Below are 26,213 nucleotides of genomic sequence, written 5' to 3'. Positions count from 1 at the left end.
GCATAATCCTCCCCGCGGGGGAAACAAAAATGCTGCACCGGAGCCAGGGAGGAGGAGAGCTTTCCGACCGCTAGCAACTCGCGGCCGCCATCTTGCCTCTCGAAAGATTTACCAGGGAGAGGATTCAGATGTATCTGACTATATTTTAGATCCCACTACTGCAAGTATTAGGCCTGCTGGGCCTGTTGCTTTCTTGGCGATGCCTCATGCCTGATGAGGCAACAGACCAGGTGTTTGGGTGCAGGGCCTGGACCAAGGCCATGTGCTGTGGGGTTGATGAACCTCTGATCACAAGAGTGCAGTACTAGTATATCAGAAGAATTACCCATTAAGTACATTAGAAAACTATCTTATAGGTAAATAATGGTTCAGCAAACAAAAAAGGCAAGGACATTTTCCAGTTATGGTATGTTTTAAGGTAGGTTAAAGGACAGTTAAGATGGACTGGGTGTAACATTGATGATTGCATACAGCCTGAAAACATGAAATTAACATTTTCAGCTACTATTTCGCTCTTAGCTCCACCATACCCCAAAACTTAGCATCCACCTCCCCCATTACTTGTGAAAGTTGGAAATGAGACTCAAAATAACTATCCATATTAGTGTGTAACCATTTGTATGTTAATGTAACCACATAGCTGGAGTGGCACTATTTCTCAATCTTTATTGCTCTCTTGCCATTTTCCGAAAGCATCTATGATGAAGGACATCAGTCATAGTTTGTATTTGTGGCCAGGTGTATAGCCATAGGTTATAAGATGCCTTTTATATCGTAGTGCATGTTCTTTCACTATTGTATTAATAATTTTTGTCCACATGGGAAAATCATTTAGAAAACTGTATATGATTAGTGATTTTATGTGTGAAAAAATGTTAGCGCAGCAGTTAAGTTCACTGAGTACCCTTACTGGGGAATTTTGGGTCTTTTTAGTTCAGGCCTCATTACAGTGGTGCATAAACTCATCAACCTACCATGCCTCACCAGCCAAGCAAGAGCATTACTCCTGCCAGCAAACCTTAAGGTAGGCCTAACAGACATATTGCAGACAACCTCCCTCCTATTATCTATATTATGTCTCAAGTGCCATGTGGACAGTTAGTTAAAAGCTTCTTTCCTTGAGAACTAAAGGGGCATTGAGTGTGCCACAACAGAGAAGCCACCATAACCTTCATTCAGGAGGCACATGTATGGCTAAGGGTTCTATGGCAACATGCCACCAATTGTGAATGGCACTATGGTTCATTGCACAGGGGACATCAATATGACCAGTAGCATACTAAACTCTCAGAGGTGCCACACTCAGTGGGCAGTCACTAGTGCAGAATCCAAGGTTTAAGGTACAAATGTCTTAAAACACGAGGCAACTTAAAAAGAAGACTACCAAATTATTAAGAAAAAAATAATCTAACCAATCCTCTGATTCATTAACCTATCCAGTTGGCGTCCACTCCACTATTGCTGTCACCTTGGTCCTATGTGTCTTTGGTACTGCCCATCACCCTGCAGTGACCAACTTTGGCACCTATATATTTCCAAGAGAGTGCTACATCTTTTTTTTTTTTTTTTTTATAAACATGCCCAATACCACTTTAGGTTCTATGCAGTTTCCATATATTTGGAGGGCTGATTTGGGGGAATTTGGTGAAAAACAGTCTTTGAAACTAGCTTACAACCCAAGCTGAGCCCAACTCCTGACAGCAGGCACCCACACAGAGGATACCTCTGACAGGAATTTTGAGACAAAGAGGAGCAAAGTAGGCTGTGCCTCTGTCCCCGTTCAGCCAACCTGCATTGCAGTAAGCACAATGATAAATTGGGGGGGGGGGGGGGGGTACCATTAGCGAATACCCAGCAAACCAACAACTTTGCTTTGAAGGCCAAGGTAGCCAAGTTTCCATTTACCCACACAAGGTCATTTAACAACCCATATCAAATTTAATGCCGCCTGGAAGGCAATGTGCTTTAAACTACAGAAGTACATGGGATAAGGTCTGACCAGAATTCTGTGAGCACCCCCACTTCCAGGACGCAAGACATGGTACTTGCAGCCAGGAGTTCAAGCAAGCCAGTAGGGAACGAGTTGCGAGCTGCCTGCAATCACCAAACCTATGTGACTGTTGGAGCCTGGGCTGACACCACTAGGTATGGAGAGTGGTACCTTAAAGTATCAGGGAAATGACAGTGGTTAGAAAGAAGCAGTGTATCACATTTACTCTAATGGTCAATGCAGCATTGTGTAATCAAAGCTATATTTTATGGTAGGGGTAAAAGTAGAAAGCTTTGATAAGGTGAAGTGGTGTGTCACTTTCCTAATGGTGACAAGATACATCAAAAAGTAAAGTTTTAAGTGCTCAAATAAAAAAAATGCAATAATAGTGGCATGAAGCAAGGAAAGAAGATCCTTTCCATACAGGAAAGTCTTTGAAACTTTCGTCAACTGAATAAGCAAAAGGAGGGCCCAAATTACAACATCCATCAGTGACACTACTTCTAGAAGATAAAAAGTAACAAGCACTGGCAAAGCATACAGGTTGGACCTTCATGTTTTAATATATACAAAGGCATGCACAAGTCCACATTGGCATAGGATTGTACTTATACGTATAGGCATGTGAACACTGGACCAGGTGAGGTGCTCTCTGGATTTCAGATTCATACATAAATAAAAGAAGGGTCTTGTTGTTATTTAAAATGAAGGCAAGATGGTAAAGGACGCCTCATAACAGTGTAAAGGTCCTGCATTTTGTTCTATGCAGAAAACAGAAATATAATAAAGACAAGGGAGCCTTCACTATAGTCCTGCTTGTATTACTATGTGAAATGCAAATCAGATAGGAAGGAAGCATCTTCATAATCCTGAGCATGTTTCTAGCGCACAGAAAAAATTCTGAAATATATTAATGGCTTCCTTGGTATCCAATGAAAAAAAAAAACTGACCTTGGCTTCAGTGTTGAGAAGCTTCCACAATCTCAGATTGTTAAAACAAAATGTAAAAAAAAAAAAAAAGAATATATATATATTTATTTAATACCTAGTGGCAGTCTATGTTTCCATAGAAAAGGCGTTTGTTGACTTGCCTATATCTTTGGCACCGTTTTGCGAATCTTCACTAAATTTTCCAAAAATAGTGGCCAGTGATTCTTGTTGCACATGGAAAGTTTGGGGGTGATCCATCAAACGTGGGCAGAGAAAAAGGATGAGTCAAAAAAAAAGTTGTGTTTCCCATGTTAATTCCCATAGGACCTTGAGACACAACTACAGCCCGAACCACTGGACAGAATTAAACCACATTTGGCACAAAGATAGCTTTCAGTACGCAGATTAAACTTTCATTTATTTGGTGCAAATCCGTTCAGTAGTTTTTGAGATATTAAAGGAAATCCAAATTTGTATATCTGCGATTGCGTATAATTTGTGAATAATCGCAAATGCACACGCGATTAGAAGCACTGTAGTTGGCGGTCCACAATCTGAACAGAAAGTTGTGCCGGTCATTTTAGGTAATGTGACATAGTCCCGGAGGCTGAAAAACAAAATGAAAAGTAGCGTAAGGGGTCAGGGTGGATGTACCTTGACCCCAGGAGTGTGATTATAAGGGTGCTTGAGGGTCAAATTATGGGTGTAAAATGATTTTTGCCTTAACCATGGGTGATATTCACAACTAATCGAGAATAATCAAGAATAAGCAAAAATTAAATAAATAAATTTAGACTCATTCATACACTAATTTATTCATGCATCCACTCACAGACCCACTCAGACACTGATGCACCAACTCACCGACCCACTCAGACCCTCATGCACCAACTCACCGACCCACTCACACTCATGCACCCATTTATGAAGTTTAAAAAGTTGTAAGCGGGGATGCTCAACCTCTTCGGAGAGTGTCGGACCTCTTCCACAGACATACTGGGATGTGTGAGGTAGCCGCCCAGGCATGGCAGATTTGTGACTGTTCTTTCTCCAATGCAGTGAGACAACAAACAATAAGTTAGGTTCCTGTTGCCTTGAGGGACGACTCCTGGTGGACATCGACCCTCGGCACCACCTCACCCTCACCACAAACCACGCATGCAACCTCAGCGCCATCGCGCACCATGACCCTCCAAGTCAAATCAATCACATCCTCCTGCTTTCACACACTCTTGACTTCTCTGCAAGATATACAAAGGGATCCCAAAGGACTGCTGCAAAACCGTAACCCATGCCCTGGTTACCAGCAGACTTCACTGTGGCAACACCCTATACGCAGGTGCCACCCAGAAGAACCTCAAGAAATTACAGCACATCCAAAACTCCTCCGCCAAACTCATCCTGGATATTCCCTGCCATGAACATATCTCCAATCACCTAAGACACCGTCACTGGCTCCCTAGCAAGAAGAGAATTAACTTCAAGCTTCCACACTTACAAGGCCCTCCACAACCTAGTACCCACCTATCTCAACCACTGAATCACCTTCTACTCCTCCACCAGACCTCTCCGCTCAACAAGCATTAGCAACCATACCCAGCATACGGAAGACCTCGGCTGGTGGAAGATTCTTCGCCTACCTCGTGGCAAAGAGCTAGAACACCCTGCCCCTGCACCTCAGGCAGTCACCATCGCTACCCCAATTCAGGAAAGACCTTAAAACCTGGCTCTTCGACTGAAGCTCAGAAGGTAGCTGCGCTTTATAAACCCTGATTTGATTTAATTGGATTGGTACCCTACTGTAGTTTAGTTAAGCAGGATGGATTGGTGGGTGGAGAGGTCTAACCATGTGGCCTCTCCATTATGGCACTTGCTGGACTCACCTTATACCCTGACTTCTTGGTCCTGCTGGATCTCTTTCCAGCTAGCGGCACTGTCCATGTTGATTGCATTGTACTGGCTGGACTATGGCCACAGTATTGTTTTTGTTATCTCTGAAAAATGTTTTACATAAAAAAAGTTGTGTCCATCTATCTTATTTCAAAAAAAATTTAAAGTTCTAGTAATTCTAAGTGAAGCTACCATAGAGGTGCCATTAAAAACTTCTGTGGAAAAGCTGAAGGGTACCTTTTTGAAGGATACCTCAAAATGCGAAAAGGGGGGCACTTGGTCTTCCAGCAGGGATTGCAATGACAGTCAGTACAGTTTAAACATGTGACTCTACGGATGGCATTTATAACTTCAAAATTCACCTAAAGAATACCAGACAAAATAGTGGTGCATTTTTACAATCAAAGAGACTTTTACTCATATCTCAATTCCAAAAGCATCATCCCTGACCAAAATTTGCAGATTATGTACAGGATTACTGTGAGTAAACCACTTCATTGTGCAAATGATGCTCCAGCTGATCTGTTGCATCGTTTGAACACCAGAAACAGTTTTCATCATACCAAAAGGGCAGAATTTTGTCAGTGAAATGGGGAAATTAAATGATTAAATTCCAGGTGAGTAGGTCCTAAGAGATAGGTCAGCAGGGTGAAGATTCTATGTTATAGTGCATTGGGATTAATGATAAATGCTCCAAATATAGATACAAAAATATGCAATCTGGTCCTCCAAGTGTAGGCGACCAAAGCCGACAAACATCATTTGTGTGACGGCCACGGAGCTATGAACATCAATCCATGTAGTGTACTGAGATCTTAGCGAAAGAGCTTTCAAGTGTGTTAGAGTAGAACAATTCATTAGGTCCTCTGAACAATATACCTCAATACCCACGTGGTTGTAGAGTTAGAATAGTAAAAAGGTGTTCTCATCTCTGCACTGACAATGCGTGGTGACAACCGCAATCACCCTGTGGCTTCAAACTAGAGACACAAGCTTACGGCAAGGTGATGCATCCAATCCTCAAGAAGAGATACAAGAGGATGATGCACAGAGAAGAGTAGCAGACAAGACAGCCAGAAACAGTAAGAGATCCAGAAAAGGTCAGCACAGGGATGAAGGCTTGACGGGACTAGTGGGAAAGAAGATATTCACTGTGAACGAAATAGACACCTCATGTGAGAGTTGTGAGGTAAGTGATCTAAAAAAAGAGAGCCAATACTGATGGGATGCTGGTGGAAATATCCCTTCAGATTGGCATAATACAGTCAGTTCTGTCTCTGCTGTTCCAACTTGTCCTCAATGGAAAACAGTTGCAGTACATACACAGCACAGAAATGCTAAAAATGTCTATATAAATTTGATTAACAAAACTAGGATCATTTGGAAAGTATACTAACAGAGTAATTCAGCGTGTATGGAGATTTGTTTTTGTTTGTTTGGCCCTTTCCTTACACTCCCTTTACAATTAATAGGAATCACAGGCTGAAACTGAATCCACGTTCTAATGTTCAACTTCTTTGCAGTTAATTATTTGTGCAGCCCCTTTTACAGCTCAAGCCAAGGGAACCTTGAGATCAAAATTCATCCACAGGCCAAAATCTAAAGTGTTAGAATGGCATCTGTTCACCATCTAATTGTATCAATTAAAGGAGGTACCTCATGAGAGTTTGGCTTTTCAATGTCTCAGAATAGTGCGCTAGGCAATAAACTGCCAGCATTTGTCTGGTCTACCTCGTCCAGAACAAAAAAACAAAAAAAAAGGTAATCTTTTGGAATATTATATGTTCACTACTACAAAAGGCAGTGATAAAGTTGCTAGCAAAATATACTCAACTGCATGTTATTCGTCCCAGGAAGTTTTTCCAAGCAATCTTTGTGAAAAACCACCTCTCCAAAGCAGGCTATCTTCTTTGAGAAATTTGTTGGGACTTTAGCTGCTGGATCACTTTCATTGTTTTAAAAATACTTGTGTCACACTCTTGCATTTGTTTAAGCAAGCTGCATGTTTTTCAAGAAATGTTAACAGACTTCAGCTTTCACCCTTTTAATGCAGGCATTTCCTTGCAAAGCTAACTCATGAGGCATTTACCTTATAAATTATAGACTATGCACCCCTGAGCACAGATAACAAGCACTGTAAAATTGAGCACGTCTAGCTTGAATGCAATACAGACAATAGGCAAATGGTTTTGCAATAATCCCTTGCGGTCTCAAATGGAAAGCAAAAGGCTTTTAGTACCTGCTTTGCACACAACATTAGTTTTCATAGTTCAGTGTAAACATTCATGAAACGCTGTGGATCTATATCTGTAGTAGGGAATTCACTAGCCTCCTCACAGAAAGTTAATGATGCCTCTAGAAAAACACTAAAAGTTACTCCTGCCGTGCAATATAGCTAGCCCTCTATGCTGCCTTCAACACCAAAGGCCAGCAAGCCCTCCTCCATACCCTGAAGACTTGAAATATATTCTGTAACACCCTTCACTGGTTCTCTTCCTATCTACCAAAAAGACACCAGTGTGTTCACAAAGTCTATCAGGGTTACATTTTGTTCACGTCATCTTTAATTTCTACATGTAGCCCGTTGGGACTCAACGAGAGCAGCTTAAGGTTCACCGACAAGCAGACAACACACAACTCTACTTGATATTCTCCCATGTCCCGACATCCAATACCTCAAACACTGACTGCAGCTCATCCATAGAAGAGCAGCATTCCTCTGAAACAGAATTCCTGCTCTCAACCAAGACCAAAAAGCAGTTAATTCAAACCTGACTCAATGACTTGAACCAGGAATGACTCAAATACCAGCTTTCACCCAAAGCTAAATCACTCTGAATCACCAACATCACCTTGAAGAAAGATATTGCCAAGAAAGCCCAACGACCTGGTACCAGTATTCTAGATTGAAGAAGTAAAACCCCATTCATCCAAGAGAGAGGCTTCAGAACTCCTGCCCTAGTATGCTTGCATCTTGATGGTAGTAATGTATTGTTTCAAGGCCTCCCAGACTCCAAGCTGCCCCTCCCACCCACCTCACTTAAGAGCATCCTGCAGCACACCTCAGGAAAGGCCTGAATAAATATCACATCACCTCCTCCCTAGTTTTCTGACTAAACTCTAACTGGTGTATTACAGTGGGCTTTGGTTCTTTAATGTTAGCTCATATCTCACTCTAACACCCAAGTAGAAAGTCACTTTGACCTTTGTTTTTTTTAAGTGAATGTTTATTTCTAGTGTTTTTAAAGTTAAGATGTTAGAACTTAACCTGACTATAAGGTCATTTTACCGTTATTATTTTCAGTGAATTTCTGTTTTTTTGTAATCATATTCTAAATTAGACCAATGGCTTATGGGTTGCTGGTACAATGGTATTCTTTATAGTATCAGAATGTGCCCCTGCATTATATTTCCTTGTTCTGTCTTAATGTAATGGAATGCGAGGTGAGAGTTGAAAGGAAACATCTTATGAGAGTGTGGTTGCTTACGCTGTGTCAGGTCGGGTGTGAGGAATTAGGTTAAACTCTTGAATTACTTGGAGGACTTCCACTTAATTTCACAACAAGACAAAGTTGGTGACAAGATCCCAAGGCCAGGATCCTCACATATATTCAAAAGAACATTACCAGAGGTACGGCTTCTTTGACTCACTTTGGACACTGCTGGATTGAATTTAACAAGCACATTCTGCGAGTTATAAACTAATTGTGGTGGAAGGAAATAGGTCCTCTCTAGGTCAATTTGGCTAATAAATACCTAAAAGTCAACGGTCATCGCTACATGCTGCAGCAGCATGCGGCAATCGTTCTCTATCTTCACAAGGAGATATATAAAATAGATTTGTTCAGTGCATCACATCATAAGTCATGCAGCTGGAACACTCATAAACACACACAGTCATCATGTCCTTGGCTTTGTGCAATGCCATTTTTAATTGAGCTGGACCAGTGCAAGTTGTATTCAATGCATCCTACGAACAAAAATATAGTCACTGTGCATTACCAAGTGAATTTGTCTGCGCAACACAGACTCACAGGTGCAAGCGGCATTCTATTCATACAAGAGGACTGAATTTACATTACCAATTTAGAATTAAAAAGGCAGAACTTTCTTATTGTATTCTTGTACAGGAGTCAAAGAAGGAATGGCCACTTTAAATTTACAGCCACCTTAACCATTTATAGTAACAGAGGGTGAACCAACAATAAAACAGGAAGAGTGGAAGGGATATTTCATTAATTATCTGTCAACCTTTGACAATGAGAGCTTTTTACCAGAAATTGTTGAAAAAAATACTTTTGCACTGTTTGGGCCCTGAAGGGCTAAAGATCTATAACTATGCTGATAAAAAGCTAAGTTCAGAAGACAAAGAAAATGTATTCTTCAAGCCCTGGATGATTTAAATATCTATTTCTCATAAACTGTATGCATATCTATTGATTGTTATATATTTTAATCACAGAAAACAAGGTGCTATTGAGAAAAAATTAGGAGTGCCTCTGTGTTTAAAAAAATGTCACTTTAACATGTAGATTTGGCAGTTTACATGACAAATTGATTAGAGATCAAATATTAATTCACTGTAACATCACCAACATACAGGACATACAATGGGTCAATGATGATGCAGATTTAAAGGTGGTTAAAGCTATTTATAGAAAGGCAGAATTAACCAGTAAGTGTGCCAAATCAGTGCTGAGCAATGAAACGTATAAGAATATAGTAGGAAAAATTATAAATAACAAATATAAACCAAACAAGGAAAGTAAAAATGATTATAAGAAAATGGAATGTTCCCAGTAATAATGGTAACAGACACAGAATGGGTGGTTTGAAGGGAAGATGTTATAGATGTGGAAGTTATGATCACCTGACATATGTCAAAAAATGTCCAGCATAAAATCTAAAATGTTTGGGTTGTGGTGAGAAGGGGTATTTGGTTACAGTAGGTCACAATAAAAGGGAGTCTTCAGTCACGCATGTTGTGGAGGACACAATAAAAGATAATTATGACAACCAGAGAACTGTAAGGAAGATGTGAAAATACTGAGTGTAGATGAGGTGAGGAAGTCTTTGAGGTGAGTGAAGTTCAAAGGAAGAAACCTACTTGTGACATGGTAACTGGTGGTGTGAGTATAAAATCAGTTGCATATTCTGGCTCTCCCTCCTTCATAATTAGCAAAGCGGTTTGGGAGGAATCATTAGTTGAAACATTGGGGAGCAATTTAGAACGTCCAGATGTCAATCCCTAGAGTTTCAGAGTTGGGATTCTGCAAACTCAATCTGAATTGAAGGATAGCAGCATGGAATGCAAATTATATGTCCTGAAAAAGAACCATTAGCTTTATCAAGAGGAATTAGGCATATTACTGGATCCCGACAATCCTGAAGCAGTCTTATTGGTGGATTGCGAACAGCAAACTGGAGAAGCTGTGGTTAACTAATATCTTGCTGTATTTTCTGGTACGATTGGGAAACTCAATAGGTTTATCTACAAAATAATTCTTAAGGAGGAGGCCCAACCAGGTATTCACAAAGTTAGGAATATTCCCTTAGGGATTAAAGATGAGGTCATTGTTAAACTAAAAAAACGTGAAACAGCTGGCCTGTGGAATCGTCCGAATGTGTAGCACCCTGCTCATGGCTCACAAGGCAAATGGTTAGGAAAGGTTATGTGTGGATTTAAAAGAGTAGAATAAGGGCATTCAAGTGGACGGATTCCCTTTACCACATGTTAACAAATTCCTGGCATAAACAAAATGAATTAATTGGTTTTCTACAGTATCTCTCACAGCTGCCTACCATCAGGTACCAATACACCCATAAACTAAACATGTTACCACTTTTATTACTCTAGTTTATTGCTCCTGGCTCTCAAGAGTATCTTTCGGGTTACCCTCTGCAGTCGCAATGTTTCAAACACTTATGCAATTATTATTTAAAAATATCAAACAAGTTACATTCTTTCAGAGTGATATTTTAGTTATGGGAAAAGATTTTAAAAAATCAGGATGAGAAACTCTGGATATTTTTGAAGATTCTTGGAGAAAATATGAGTGGATAGCAGTGTTCTCCTAGTATAGGTTCGTGAAGAGGACTGTCACTTCCTTGGGGCATGAAATCAGTTGCATTGCAATCAAACCTAGCAAAAAAAACTTGAGCCCATTAGAAAGGTGCCAGCACCACAAAATAAGGATGAAATTTGTGGTTTGCTTGGATTTGCAGAATTTTGGTCTACATTTGTAAATAATTTTCTGAAGAAAACAAAATGTACAAAATTAGACAATTGCTGAATAATGGTTGTACATTTGTGCGGTCACAAGAGTGCCAAATGGCATTTGATAGCATTAACGATGATATTTGTGAAGCACCACCATTGCAAGGTTATGATCGTAAGTTTAAAGCATAATAACAAATGACGCAAGTGGTAACGGATTGGGAGCAATTTTAGACCAGATTAATGAGAAGGGAAGCAAAATGGTGCTTTTGCTTCCCAGGCATTAACCCCCACAGAAGAAAAGTACTCTGTTATTGAAAAGGAGACTTTTGGATGTGTATGGGGTGTGAGCCAGTTTTGCCAGTTTCTTTGGTGATCTAGTTAGTATGTTACAGCGATTCAATCATAAACTTCTTACCACTTATCATTTAAACAATACTTCCCCTACAATTGCACGATTATCCAAGCAACGTTTAGATCATACTTTTGAGGTACAATGTGTGCCAGAGGTGAAAAATAAAGTGGCAGACTTCCTTAGGGAAATGGCTTTACCCATCAGGGAGGTTTCTAAGTGTGAGTGGGTGTTCTGCTTTACTTCAGACTGAGACAAAATAAAAGGAATGCCAAGAATGCAGCACTCTTAGTCTGAGTAATTCATTTATCAAGACGCTTCTCAGGTCTCATGCACAGACAAAAATAACGTGAGCTTTTATTTCAAAGGCAAAGGCAGTAATGCAAGTGCAATTCTGAAAATAGTCACAGCAGTGAAATATTTATGATCACAGAACTCAACAATGATTACTATATATTATATATATATATATATATATATATATATATATATATATATATATATATATATATATATTTTGCAGAGTCACGCATGCAAAATGCTAAGCTGAAAATAAGAATTAAAAATGCATCACCATTGGGGTTGACCACATCATCCCTTTCTTTGCCACCATCAGGCGGAGGAAACCCTGACGACAGAGGGAGTTTTTTCCAACCACATCGGATTCTGAGCAAGGCGCCCCCTACTCAGAATGAGTTCCTTCTAACCTGGTTGTCAAGCTTCCTCCCCTTATGTACTTTAAACAAACTAGAGAGGAGAATTCTAGAAACTACCCCTCCCATCGGGTAAGTTTTTGTTCAAACGCTGGCCACACCAGGTCAGTGTTGGAAAGGAGCACACTTGAGACTGGCTAACTCTCAGGTGTTTTTCCAAGACCGGGCTGTTCCCTGCCTTACCATAAACATTCTCAGCCTGGTACATCTTATTGTCTCATGTTCCTCACTCCCCCATGTTATGTACCCATCCTTCACTGAGTAAGAGCGAAAACACATTGCACAAGCTGTGCGTGGAAAAATACCAGACAGTGTTTGAATCTAAGCTAGGCAGAACATGGAGCCAGTGCCAGTGGTCAAAATTGAGCTGGTGGTTAAATACAAATAGCATTACAATGGGATGAGTGTCTTGTAGCATTGGTTAAAGGAGGGGAAATTTTCGGGGTGAATGCAGAAGAATGGAAACATGAGTCAGGAAATGACATGGTATTAAATAGTGTGATTAGGTTTGCAGTTAATGGTTGGCCAGAGAAAAGCATGTTGAGCAAGTGTTTGAATCCTTTTTGTGAAATAAGAAATGGGGTATCTATTGCAAATGCCTTGTTGATGAGAAGGGGGAGTTTAAAGTTACACCTTTCATTTTACGAGGTAAAGTTCTGAATTCATGCCATGAAGAACACGCTGGTATAGTCAAGGCTAAGAATTGTGTAAAAGAGTCATACTGGTTGCCTGGACAAAGAAGTGTAAAGATTTGCTCGTGTACGAAAGGTATTAATTCAGATAAATCACTAGTTACTTCCGGACACCTCTACATCGCTTAAGAGTGACCACGTATGCCGTGGGAAAAAGTAGGGAATATAGTGCTGGACCAGTTTATGATGAAGTAGGTGTGAAATTTGATGTGTAATGGTTGATCACTTTTTAAGTGGCCAGAGATAAGCATTGTGCAGAAGGCAGATACAAGTGCAGCTGTAAACAAGATTTCTCAAAGAGATGGCTTACATAGAACCATAGTAAGTGATAATGGTGGACAATTTTTAGCTGATATTTTTCAAGTGATTTATGGAAGGAATGAGATTATTTTCCAGCAATTTGTGAGCAGGAAAGGGATTAAGCACATGGCCACATCAGTGTATCATCACAAAGGGAATGACAGCATGAAACTTTTTAAAAGGGTTTTTAAGGGCATTCTTCAGACAGAAAAAAACAATATCTTGAACTGCACAGAGAAAATTAACAAAACGCTATGGGCCTACTGAATCACTTCATCACTCCATGTGAAACTACTGAAGTCTTTTTGATTAAGGAAGATGTAGGACACCATTACCTAAGGACAGCATGGATTCATTGTTTAAGGAGAATGGTGTGTAATGGTCTCCTAAGAAAGTCAAGAGAAAAATCTCAAGCTCAAACGGCATGCATGAGTAAGTATGATGAGGTGCTTGGTGAGAAAAAAAGTATATCTTCATGTTCTCCTATGAGTGGTACAAAAATCTTGTGCAATGCTGCAAAGTTAAGTGATGTAGGTGGGGCATACCAGACAGTATCTGTACTTAGAGAAGGATGATGTTACGTTCATACCACAGGGGGCCCATCCAGAGAGCTGGTGAGCAAGATGGCTGCACTTCTGTGAGGAGCTTGCAGTCCGGGGACATTATCTGCCACAAACCTGCCTCTCATCCAGCTTATATTCACCTCGTCAGAGCGGGAAAAAACATTTTAAATGTATATTTTTCAATAACTGTGCCCTCTTGAGTGGCTTTTAGACATTTATGTATTGAAGACTGCACGGAGTGGCTTTCTGAACAACTGGAGTGGCTCGGCCACACGGTGCAAATGACCCCCCACTGCATAACAAAAAACTTGCTTGTCCTCCACTGTGGAGCTGATTTGAGGTGGGGTGGGAAGAGTCTACTAAGCCTGCAGCAGTCTGTGGGTGGAGCCGGTGGAGAAAAATGTTGGGGCCATTGGGTGCGTGTGAGGGCTTGGTGAGCATGGGGGCCGCCCGCTGAGTTGGCACACACTGTCAAAAATGCTGGATTCGAGGCAGGCCCAGAAGAGTTTGCGTGATCAGCTCTGCTCCTCTTACTCAACCCTGTCACCGGGAGATCTTAAGAGCATGGACATTGGGAGGTGCGTGTTCAGGCTTCTCCCACTTTAATTAAACAGTTTACAATATCTCCTGCAACTGGTTTGCAATCCACCCCGTTCAGATCACTGAGACTCACTAACAGCAGCACACATCTCAGTACCAAATTTGGCTTTCGAGGTGCTCATTACTTGTCAGCTGGGTGCATTAACTTTGTGACATCGGATTCAGCACCTATGTTGTGGCTACAAAGTACATATCCTGCAGGCTACGTCATGCTCTCTGTGATTGCGGGATATGATAGGTGGGGATGGCAGCCATCGACTCTTCTAACATTAAGTGAAACCAAGGTGAAAGACCAAGACTGAACTACATAGCTTCATCACGCATAATCAAACTATAAGATAGGTGTCCGAATTCAACCCTTTGGCAGTTTAAATGTCTGGATTAAAAGTCTGAGAATGCTTGCCTTTTTTAACTGCCATACAAACTTAAACACATTAGGCTTAGGGCTTCAGAGGAGTCCAGAGTCTGCTCATGTCCCCCTCTTATGCACTATCAGGGGTGAGGCAGGACCAGGCCCTTGTTTGACCAACTGCGCCTGGCCTAAATGAACTCCTCACAACCCCAGGTGCAGCACTAAGGCATCTAACTGCTACAAAAGGGATTATCGGCCAGTGCTCATTAACGCGGTTTGTCAGAGTCACAGTGCTCTTGAAGGAGTACTCTTGTTGTTTTCTCTGGCAGAGGTACATTTACCATGCTGAACTGACGTACTGTCTGGGTCTCTCTAGGAATCAGACTCATTACTGTTGGTAAAGTTCTATGGTGATATGGGGAAGTGAGGTGAGACTGATCCGGAAATACTGCGATCATGCTTTCGGATAACACGCTTCAGAACTGGTTTCCTCAGACATTAGCTCTTTGCATGCAACATAGGCAAATCTGACAGCTGCCAAGGTAAACTGCACTTTGATTCCCGTTGGACTGTGCAAGCACCCGACAATGAATCTAATCAGCCTACTACCGGGGGCCACTCCTGCGAAAAACCCAATCATGCAGTTGACATAAAAGTGCTCTTAGTCGCCATGCAACAAAGCTTGATGTCTATTGAATCCAAAATGAACACTATGAGCGTTAAAACGGACTATCACACACAAGCTTGAGAAACACGATGGATGCCGACAGGAAGAGGAACAAAGCCTCTCCACAGCTGAAAACACTGTGTCGACTTGTGGCAACAAATTGCTCAACATAGAAAAGGTCCCGAAAGTCACTGCAGCAAAGAATGAAGACCTTGAGGCAAAATCTCGCCAAAACAACTTGCTCATTTTAAGATTTGCAGAAACTACAAATACAAGCAAAATGGAAGAATACTTTGAGAGACTAGTTACCACTCCATTTGGTACGGAATTCTTCTTCAAACTGCTCACAGTGAAGCATGCACACTGAGCCTTGCTGACCCGACCTCGGCCTGGGACTCCTACTCCACCATTTATTGCCAGAATCCTCAATTATAGAGACTGCTAAAAAAACTTTGCCTCGCAAGATAAAAATGCAATTTGTAATTTGACGGGAATGAGGTGATTCTTTATCAAGATTCCACTATGGCTGTCCAGGAAGCAAGAAGAAAACTTGTACCCATTAAACAAAAACTGAGGCCGGCTGCCATTCCATACGCAAGGTTGTATCCAGCTAGACTTTATATCTCCTTTCAGAGAAAAGAACACTTCTTCACTAATCCACAACTTGTTGCAGATTATTTGTGCCAACATTCCATCCGTTCCACTACAATGAAGGTGCCTGCAGCGTTCTCTGTGGTTCCCTCACCACCGTCGGAGTTGGGCTGGCAATGCATACTCTTCTGCTAAATGTTATGGTCTAGATCCAGAAGTTAGTCTTCTCTGATTATCATAATAATACATACTCATTTCCTTTTTTTCCATTTTTAATTCATGGTGCAAAAAAAGATTGACTGCCGCCCTAAGTTTTTGCAGCCTAGGTTGAATGAGATAACGACAGTAATCCATGGACACACTTGTTTTATATTAGGATGATCTCTGCTAACTCTCTGGATTGCCTCTAAAAGGTTAACCCTGTTTAAGACTGTTAACCTTAAGTTTGTATCCCTTTTGACAGATTTATTTATAGTGACTATAGCTCTATGGCATTTTTTTCATCTTTTTTTCCTTATTGCTTGGCTGCACTCAGCAGATAGTTCTGCCAGTGATAGGCCAGGACTGCTTCAAATGTTGTAGTTTCTAGGGAGACTGAATGGGTGAGGGATGCATTCATGACAGGTATGGGCTATCAGTGTTAGGGGAGGGGAAGATTAAATGGGGCTTTTTTACTACTTTATATTGTGTCATATGCTATATGATTCTGATACTGTAGTGTTTTTCATCTTGCAGTTACCAGATCTCCTGCTAATTCCTTTTCTCTAGACCTCCCACACGCACTTTAATATAAGTAGTATGCCTAAGAAAATGATACCTCCTTTCACATAGAATATAAATGCATCACTTGGAATATCAGAGGCCTTGGAAATCTGCAAAAGTGTGGACTTATTTTATCCTATCTTGATCGACATAGCATTTACATAGACCTGTTACAAGAAACCATTTGGCAGATTCAACAGGTATGACAGTTGCGGCAAGGTGGGCTTCCCACAGACAATTTTCCACATACTCCTCTTAAGCAAGAGGGACTGTAACACTTATTTGCAGTATGTTCCACAGGCCTCATTAAATGACACACAAGGCTGCTACTCAGTTATGTGTGGTAGACTAAACTCTCATGCTGTCGCAAAGGTTAATTACTATCACCCAAATACAGATGACTGGTTTCTTTGGCTGTCTGTGGGGCCAGGCCACAGGTATAGGTCCATCCCTAGTTTGGTGGGGGGGGGGTGGGTTTAATATAACCCTAATGCAACATTTGACCTTTCTCGTACTCTATTCACTTATTGTAGCGTAGCTGTGGGTCATCTCAGAAATATCAAGGAGGAGCATGATTTACTTGATGCACGGAGGACAATTCACCCATCAAAAAATAGAAGGCACGTTTTATTCAGGAGTGCATAGCAATTGGTCAGGCTAGGATTACTGGCTTCTTTCCAAAGGTCTGGGGGCTTGGTTACACGAGATCTCCCACCTTGCACAAACATATTCAGATCATGCCCTTGTTTTTCTTACACTACACTTCCTCACTCCGGCACCTACTGGTGCGACTTGGAGGCTGCCCCCACGCTTGGTACTGGATGCTCTATTTCGTGATGAACTAAGACAAGAGACTTCAGATTTCTTTTCAAGAAACATCAATTCAATGCCATTGGTTAGCACTATTTGGGAGGCATTCAAGGTCATAGTCCGTGGAGTCTGTCTGGCCAAAAAGTAGGGGAGTGTTGTGCTCACTGCAAATGTTTTTGTGTAAACTTGAGAGGAAACTCAAACATCTTGAGGCACAGTTGGGAGAGGCCGTTGATCCTCATGTAACTCAACAAATTAGGACAGTCTTATCTGACTTTCAGAAACAGCCCAAAGAGAATGCCTCTACAGAGGTAAATATGCCAAGGCTCAGGCATAGGGGAAGGGTGAACGTCTGGGATGCACTCTTGCTACCATGACTCGAAAACAACTCTCTGCCAACGATATTTTGGAGGTGCAAGACGATCAGGACACATCCATAGACATACCCTGAACATACTTCGCACTTTCTCCTACGCGTCTCTCTATACCGCTCGGAGGTCAATGCCTGTTGATGTGGATTCCTATTTGTTAGACGTAGCTCTGGGATGGTTGAGTGATGCCCAATGGAATTTCCTGACCCAAGATATTATTGGTGATGAGCTCAGGGAGGGGATCATGCAATTACAAACAGGTAAATCACTGGGGCCTGATGGTCTGCCGGACGGCTTTTATAAGGCTTATGTGGACCTGCTGGTGCTGGTGCTAAGCTGTGTCTTTCAAGAGGCAAGGAAAGAGGGTATCCTTCCTCCTCCTATTCAGGAGGCCATGATCATTGCCCTGCTCAAACTGGGTAAACTGCCTTATTGTTACAGGTCTTATAGACTTCCCTCTCTAGTGGTGTCAGTCCGAACGTAAGTATCTGGGTGTGGTTATCTCAAGAGGTAGAGAGGAAATAATTAAAGCTAACCATGACACAACATTATCTACACTTAGTGATCACATAAGTTCCTAGATCTCTCGCCCACTATCTTTGGCAAGCCGCATTGCATTGATAGAAATGGTAATACTGCCTAACTTTTTATACCTATTCCTTAAGGATTGCCCCTAGTAGTCAACTCTGTTATTATTCATTATAAATTTCTTTAGAGAATCTACTATACTTCATCCCTATTATCCCGACCCAGATGACAAGTGTGCTAGAAGTGGAATGGCTGGGGCAGATTTTTTTCCATCTTGCATGTGTGTGTGGGACACTTCAGGCTTTATGGGGAGAGGTCATCACGGCACTAAGTGATATGATAGGACAGGACTTGATGCTTACTCCTCTCTTGGCACTTCTGGGGCACACAGGGGAGATCGCAGTGAGTTTCTGAAAATATGTGGCCCTGGCGCTACTAAGTGTAGGGCTACCTTTCGCTGGTGGTGTGGAAGAGCACCGAAATTCAAGGACTGGCCATCAGAATTAATCTACTGCAATTAACAATTAACCATATTAGCTGGACTGTTGCCTCCTGAGACTGTGGCCTCAAGATATTTGGGAACCGCTGCGTAATTATCTGCTGCTGCATGATCAGGTGAACAAAGCTCAGGCAGAGTTAGCAGATTGAGATGTGAGCCACGGCCCAGTAACGACTGTAATTCAGTCCGTTTTTACTGTCTGATTATTCCATTTATCTCATATACTCCAGATATCAAATGCATTGAAAGGAAAACATGTGATGTTCCTGCACTTATATAAAGATCTGCCAATGTTTATCTAATCCTTATGTGCAGTGATGGGTTGAGGATTTTACTCTATTGTTAAGATGTATAAATGGCTTTTATACTTAGGGAGGAAGAGAGAAATGTGTGTATACATATATATATATATATATATATAGTAATAAACCTTATGTTTTATAGGAATACGTCCCACATTTTACATTCGAACAATACAGTGATACATTGAAATGCCTGTGCAAGATTAGGTCAGCTTTATTACTTCTATCACACTTCCCCAAGATACAACGTCTCAGAGGACAAACCCATAAGGTGCAGAGCTGACTTATAAGAACGTATTGGACATAAGCATTCTTAAATTATTTCCCCAAAACACCAATGTAGTCTTTGTTAAAGCAGAAAACATATCATAACAAGTGAAAATGCACTGTTTCCACTGAGGAGAACAAGAGAAGAAAAACTCTGGTCCATAAAGACTTCTTCCTTTTATCTAGTATAATTTCTTCATAATAGGACTTCTACAGTAGTCAATGAACCGCTCAACTGAAATTAGACAATCTGAATTTCAACATTCAATATTAGGCAATGCAGAATACCTTTCTGCAAGTCTCTCGAGGAAAACACATTTGAAGACGGCAGGCGACATGTTCACAAGTTTTCAGTTGAAGTAGATACATTTCCTGTTTCACTAATCATCTTGCTCACTTAAAAAAAAAAAAAACATAAATGCAGAAAATGTCATCGTTTGAAAAGCTTCTTCTTAGTATCATTTAAATAAAGCCTGGATAAATGGCTGTCCAATGGTAGATAGTAAGAATGTTACTAGATAGTGTTCAGAGTAAGGGGGATACAGAGATTTATGTAAACAGAAAACCCAATTTAAATATCAAACATATTTTCGAAAAGATAACCTAATCAAAATAGTAACCAAATAAGCTTTTCAGTTAATGAACCTCCACTCAGTTCAGTAATTGACAGCAATTCATACATATAATTACTTGCCATCCACTCATCCATTTAGTTGCAGAATGATTGCCCACGCATATTCTCTAAATTAACTTGAAACTAGTCGATATTTTGTCCAAAAATCAACTCTTTAATTTCCTTTGATCACTTATGATAACTACCAGTCCCCCATATCCTAGGAAATCTCAGCCTGCAGCTCATGTATTGTTTTTTTATTTATATCAAAAAAATAGGGGGCGCAAAGATGGGACATTATCTTGATCAAGGAAAAAAACACTAAAACACTTGACAATAGCCTTTTTTTGACAATCAAAAGTTATCTACATAGAATTATAAAGCCACTAACCCTAGCAATCAATAGGATGTTGGCAAAGGTGATAGAGTCCTAATTCAATGGTGAATCATAAGCCATGAAGAAAACCGATCTCATTATCATCAATCTGTACGCATACCTTCCTTCTTTAGTTCTTCGATTTAACACGACAATCTCCAGCATTTTCAAGATCTGTTCTGCTATCTAACACTTGTGGGATCTTAACTCGCTGATCCTTGCCTTCACAACATGCATGCAAGCAAGACTAGATATTTAATAGATTATTCTTCCACATTAAGAAAGTAAGACTTTGTCCTAATTTCATAACACTTTGCGCTGCTTTAGGAACACACTGAGTACAAGATAGAATGCACGGATAAAAACACTACTGATAACAGAGTGCCTCAGGTCCAGCTCTACTTATTTGTGAACTCCCTAGAATATCCCTCAAAACATTATATACAAATGCACCGAGCAAAAGCAGTGTCCTGTTTGTGAAAAGGAAAAGTGTGCTAATAAAAAAAACAAGGCATGGAAAGTAATTAATGTTTTTTTCTCAAAATATAAAAGCAATCTTTTAATCTGAGATTGGCGTTTTGTTAGACACGCATACAGATATACAGATCGTGTCACTCTAATCTCACAGTGGTAAACAAAAACACACCTCCATCCCCGACACGATGTTTGGACCACTTCTTACGCAAAGAGATAGTACGCAGATTACAAACAACAACGACAAACGTCTGTTAATGCATTCCCAGTTTTAGAAGACTTTATTAAAGGTGTGGCAGCTGGCCAATTTCTAGGCACCCCCACATCTGGCTATACAAACGGAGGTAGAAGATGATATACTTATTTGCTCAAGATGAATGTTTTCTGATGTCAGTTTGGGATAAGAAGTCAAATCTCTAGGAAGCATATGTTCGCAGCAAATAGTAAGATCATAAGCACTGCTCAAGGGTCTGTAATTACTGCATATTATGGAGGAAATAATGACTGGATTGGTACGATAACAGACACCGTGAGAGTACTGCCTTGACCCTGACCCCCACAAAATAGAAAAAAACAACCACAATACTCAAAAGTTATATACATGGGTGACTCGCAACAAAAAAACTTGCAAATTGACCACCCTAAAGGAACACGCCAGCAATTTTTCTCTGTTGGCGAAAAGAAAACACATTTATCTTGATCGCATGTATGTGACATTTTTACCACATCAATAATCCTTATAGTATAATAGTTTTCACAACACCGTGGACACAGACTGGTCCTGCTAGCAATCAACCTTACCTTTATCCTGCGTACAGGATATGATTTCCTCCTCTTTGGGGTTAGTGACCTGGGTGATAATGGACGTGCTGTCCATGGAAACGAATGTCGCTTCAGCTCGCCCACCCCCTCCGTCAAGATGCGGCCGTCAACCACGTCCTTCGATCGATAAATAATACAGAATAAATCCAGCAATGTGTCTCCTGGCACATCCGAAGCCACGGAGGAAGGCCCTTCCTTTCTTTTCTTCAGCATGAATTCAAAGCGAGAGGGAGCAATGAATCAGTGCAAGTAAGATAAACACCTGTCCTCTAATAACACGGACCCTCCGTGAATTCAGTCAATCTAATGTCCGCTGTCCGTTGTTTATCTTTCAACGGATGTCATTTGTCCGTAATTTTTCAACACTTCCGGGTCGCACCACCACCGATCCCACGGCCGAACATATTCTGTTTGTCGCTTGGGAGTGGGAGGGACGGGATAGGAGCACCGACGGCCGCTCATCCAATCCTAGCGAGCCATAGAATTTTGAAGCGGTAATTGGCTGTAGAGCTTGTACGTCCCCTTCTCCGATAGAAGTACTCGTAGTGACGGCTGATGCAGCCCAAGTTGGAGCGGACTGGTCCGGTTAGAGGTCTTTAAGTGAGTTAGTTGCGGACTGCACGGTGTCAGAGTGCCTGGTCCTCTTCAGGCCGGGTTGATGCCATCGCTGTTTTAATATGGAAGGACGGGAGAAGAGGAACTGAGGAGGCACAGTGCAGCGTTTGCAGTGGGCAATGATTGGACCCCGTCGTCACGCTGCATTCTCAGCGGCCAGAGGGGAGACAGAATGCGCTCGGCTCACAGCCGGCCCTGATCTTATGGCTGTTGCCCACATTTCTGGAAAACATATTGGGTCGGAATCTGCCTGCAGGATGTGTCTGAGGCCGACAGGATGTGGGATGGCGCATTTCTTAGCACCTGGTATTTCCAGTGCTTGCAGTTAAAATATAGAAGTGCAGTGCTTACAATCCCACAGTGCCTGTTTTTTTCTTCAGAGAAGTGACAGTACTCTCCCATTAACTTGATTTGACTACTGTTAGCAGGTCTATCCTTATTTGGTCTTTTATTATTTAATTTATAAGTGGACACGTTAGAGGTTTTATAGACCGTTTGGCTATGCTTAGAGTGATTCCCCCATAAGTCCTCAATGTAATACAATTACTTTGTCATACTCCATAAACATCATCAAATATTCTTTGGAGTCAGTCATTTTCACACACAATGACTCATTTGCCCGACAAATAACCACACCTTTTTGTAAAAGTTAGAAAGTTTATTTCTCTATATAAACAATGCTAATGTCACGGAAATTAGTGTCAAAACCAAGTGGTAATCATACATAAAGAACACCGATTGAGCAAATCTTCTCTCGAATCTCAATTTAGCTAACGCATTAACAGTTAAGAATTCAAGAGTCATGTTACAAATTAAAAGCAAGAATAACTGCACTATAGAAATAACATACATCTAGATTCAACAAATGAACAACATCAACTCAAATCAATTAGTGGTAATTTGTTAAGCTTTTCTGGTTCTCCCTAACTAGCCTCCTGATTAGAATAGTAAGTTTGGGCTTCATGCAAAACAATTTTAGTCAAAGTTAATTTGGAAAACACGTCTAGCTATGGCTCTATCAAAATACCAGTTGTTACCTAGAACACAGAACAAACTTACAAGAACAATAGCATTTTGCTATACCTCTAATCATATGGATCAGCAAGCTGCGATTATCTTCGTCAGTTGGACATCAGTTCGGTCAGCTTCAGCAGCAGGCAGTGAAAGGGGATGGTTCAGACACAAGGGACTCTAAACTATCTGAACCATTTAAGAAGCATTATCTAAGGGTTCAGCATTCAAAATGTAAGCAATAAAGTCAAAGACAGAAATGAATCATCAGGAACTGTACAGCTCCTCAAACAGAATAGAATAAGCCTCCTGCTCTGTGCGATCGGTCTAAGTTAGAATGTCCTACAGAACTTCCCACGTTGCCATTTGTCAGAAAATCGTATGTTTACAATTAGTCCAATAGAAATAAGAACCCAAATCTAAGATATAACTAAACTGTCTTTCACACATCGATGACTGGCTCCTCTTCTGTTCCCATAGTCAGACTGGTCAGGTGACCTTTTTGTAGCAATCAGTACTCCAGTCAGTGCATCCATTGTTAGTTCCTGGGAACATCGCTGTCTCATGCATCAAACTATACCATTTTACCATTTATTTAATTGTTATTAGCCTATCCGGCCTTAACAATAATCACACAATAGATATCAATCCCTCGAACTCAATAAAAATCACATTAAGATAAAAACATCTCAATAAAAGGAACTATGCTTGAATTTTAGATTTAACATGTGCCAAAATGTATCCAATTTACCATGCATTATCGTAAAACCTGATTTGACCATAATTTACATAAAAACTTAACTTATTCTAGAAAAACATTATGAATCTAATATTTAAAATGTCTTATTATGGGACGAGTCATTTGGGGCCTTGCATTGCCTTCCAGCCATTTAATAAAAGACCGAGGCCTAACCCAGTTTACATTGCCCTGCACAGATTTCCCAAGCTAAATAGGTACGGGATAACATAGGCTATTGTGCCTGTGCCAACTGTAGGTGCATTGATAGACGTAATTTCCATGCTTCCAAGATATAAGTTGAGACCTTTGTCACAATGTATTTCTCATCTGAACGCATACATAGCGCTTCCGCCTCCTTGCACTTCCTAACTCCGAAAGTTCTGAAAAGTGGACGAAGGTACAATTTACGGAGTCTGAGCGTAAAGTGACATAGTAAAAGGAAATGGGAAAGTGTTTCCGGACCACCATGAAGACATGGACAACATTCTAAACTACCCGGAGGAGCGGATTGCCATCTGTTGACCACCGCTGTCACTGGTAGTGTGCCCGTACGGAATTTAAAGTAGAGAGCCCTTTTTTCCTCCGGATAAATACTGTCTATGAATATTGCTGGTTTAAGCTCTTGGTTAAACAAAATATACCGCTTGAATAAAGGGCTAAATGACTCGCACATAATCTCTGTCTTTCGCTCCCAATATGCCTTTTTTATGACAGCAAGACTAGGCCTTCCGATTTTTTCAGGATGGAGCCAAAAGTCATCCTGGCCAATAGCAGCCAGGATAGTTGAAATATGTTTGAACCAGGGCAGTTTCCGATGGTTTTGCAGTTTCATGATATCCTTAAGTACGTCTCTGAATGGTTTGAGAGCCTCTTTTGTCCAAATACGGATCCAGTATCTTACTGGAGCCAGAGCGATGTAGTCCTCAACCTTTCTCATCTGTAGATCAATTCTTATTGCGTTCATTGGTGTAGCATTACCTAGACAAAGTAATTGGCGTAAGAATTTGTTCTCGGTTACTTGTATTGATGGAATCTTTCTGAATCCCCAGATCTCTGCGCTGTAAAGTGCTGCGGCTCTTGCTTTTGTTTTGTATGCAAGCAGCGCGGAGCTCACGGAGTGATTGCCTGTAGCCTTTGCAAATCTGAGTACTGCTCCGGCTTGTTGGGCCAAGGAAATTCTGCTTTTGTAGATTTGTGGTTTCCATGTCTGTTTTTCATCTAATCTGCAGCCCAGGTAATCATAGGAGGCCACTCGGGCCAAAGGCTTATTATTTACCCTAAAAGTCGATTGCAACGTCTGTTTTTGGTTGAGAATCATAAACTTTGTTTTCCCCTCATTGATTACCATGCTCCTTGAGGTACAGAAAGATTCGAAGCCCCTAAGTAGACCATGCATTGCTATCTCTGTTCTTGCCAGTAATACGGCGTCATCAGCAAAGAGCACGATAGGTATACTTTCATTGGCTAGTTTTGGCACGTCCAGATTTAATTCCTTCAAAACTTGACTTACTTTATTTATATAACAATTGAATAAGGTTGGGGCCAAAACGCAGCCTTGTTTTACACCTCGCTCAATTGGAATTTTGGCCGTATAATCATTTCTCGTAGAATATCTGACCCTGGCAGTGTTTCCTGTATGCAATAGAATTAGAACTATACAAAATAACGACTTCTACTACAATACAGTCTAACAGGCAGTTCTCATCAGAAAGTTAAAGACATTTGCTAAGTTTTGGTCAACACAGTTTGAACAATAAATTAATTGATTTTCTCTGTTAAACATTCCCACAATTTTATTAAACATTACAGCTTAATAGCTGTGCAGAACTGGCCCAAACCTCACTAACTTAAGGCATATAAATAATAAAGCTAAATACGCAACATAAACTCATTAATATAACACACTGCTACAATTTTCTTAATGCATGCATCCCAATTAATAATACTATGCATTTAATAAAAGCGTTCTATATTGAATGGTGGCCACTCACATGGGTACATTTTCTAAGTCGCACATTATTTTTTATATCAGTCCAATTCTATGCAAATTCTTAACCCATAATATATACAATTAATTTGTAATAAATTCAGAGTTCACACTATTAGGGCACCTCCCCACCTTTCACTTACTGAATCCTTTTTTTTTTTTTACGTTTCATCTCGACAG

At 40.7% G+C, this 26,213-nt stretch overlaps 1 protein-coding gene across 2 annotated transcripts in view; it reads right to left on the bottom strand.

The window, feature by feature from the left end:
- CTDSPL (CTD small phosphatase like) overlaps positions 1–22,107 on the bottom strand; it is a 398,245-nt gene extending 376,138 nt beyond the window's left edge. Inside the window, exon 1 of one of the 2 annotated variants that reach the window (XM_069211054.1) lies at positions 21,661–22,107. In XM_069211054.1, the coding sequence (XP_069067155.1) occupies positions 21,661–21,736 (76 nt within the window). In that variant the 5' untranslated portion in view covers positions 21,737–22,107. The remainder of the gene's footprint in view (positions 1–21,660) is intronic. The other variant, XM_069211053.1, reaches the window with a different exon arrangement.
- Positions 22,108–26,213: the final 4,106 nt, after the last annotated feature.

The sequence above is a fragment of the Pleurodeles waltl genome, chromosome 10 (assembly GCF_031143425.1).
Source record: "Pleurodeles waltl isolate 20211129_DDA chromosome 10, aPleWal1.hap1.20221129, whole genome shotgun sequence".
Classification (NCBI taxonomy): Eukaryota; Metazoa; Chordata; class Amphibia; order Caudata; family Salamandridae; genus Pleurodeles; species Pleurodeles waltl.
The sequence above is the reverse complement of the archived record's forward strand: the minus strand, read 5'-3'. Positions and strand labels throughout refer to the sequence as shown.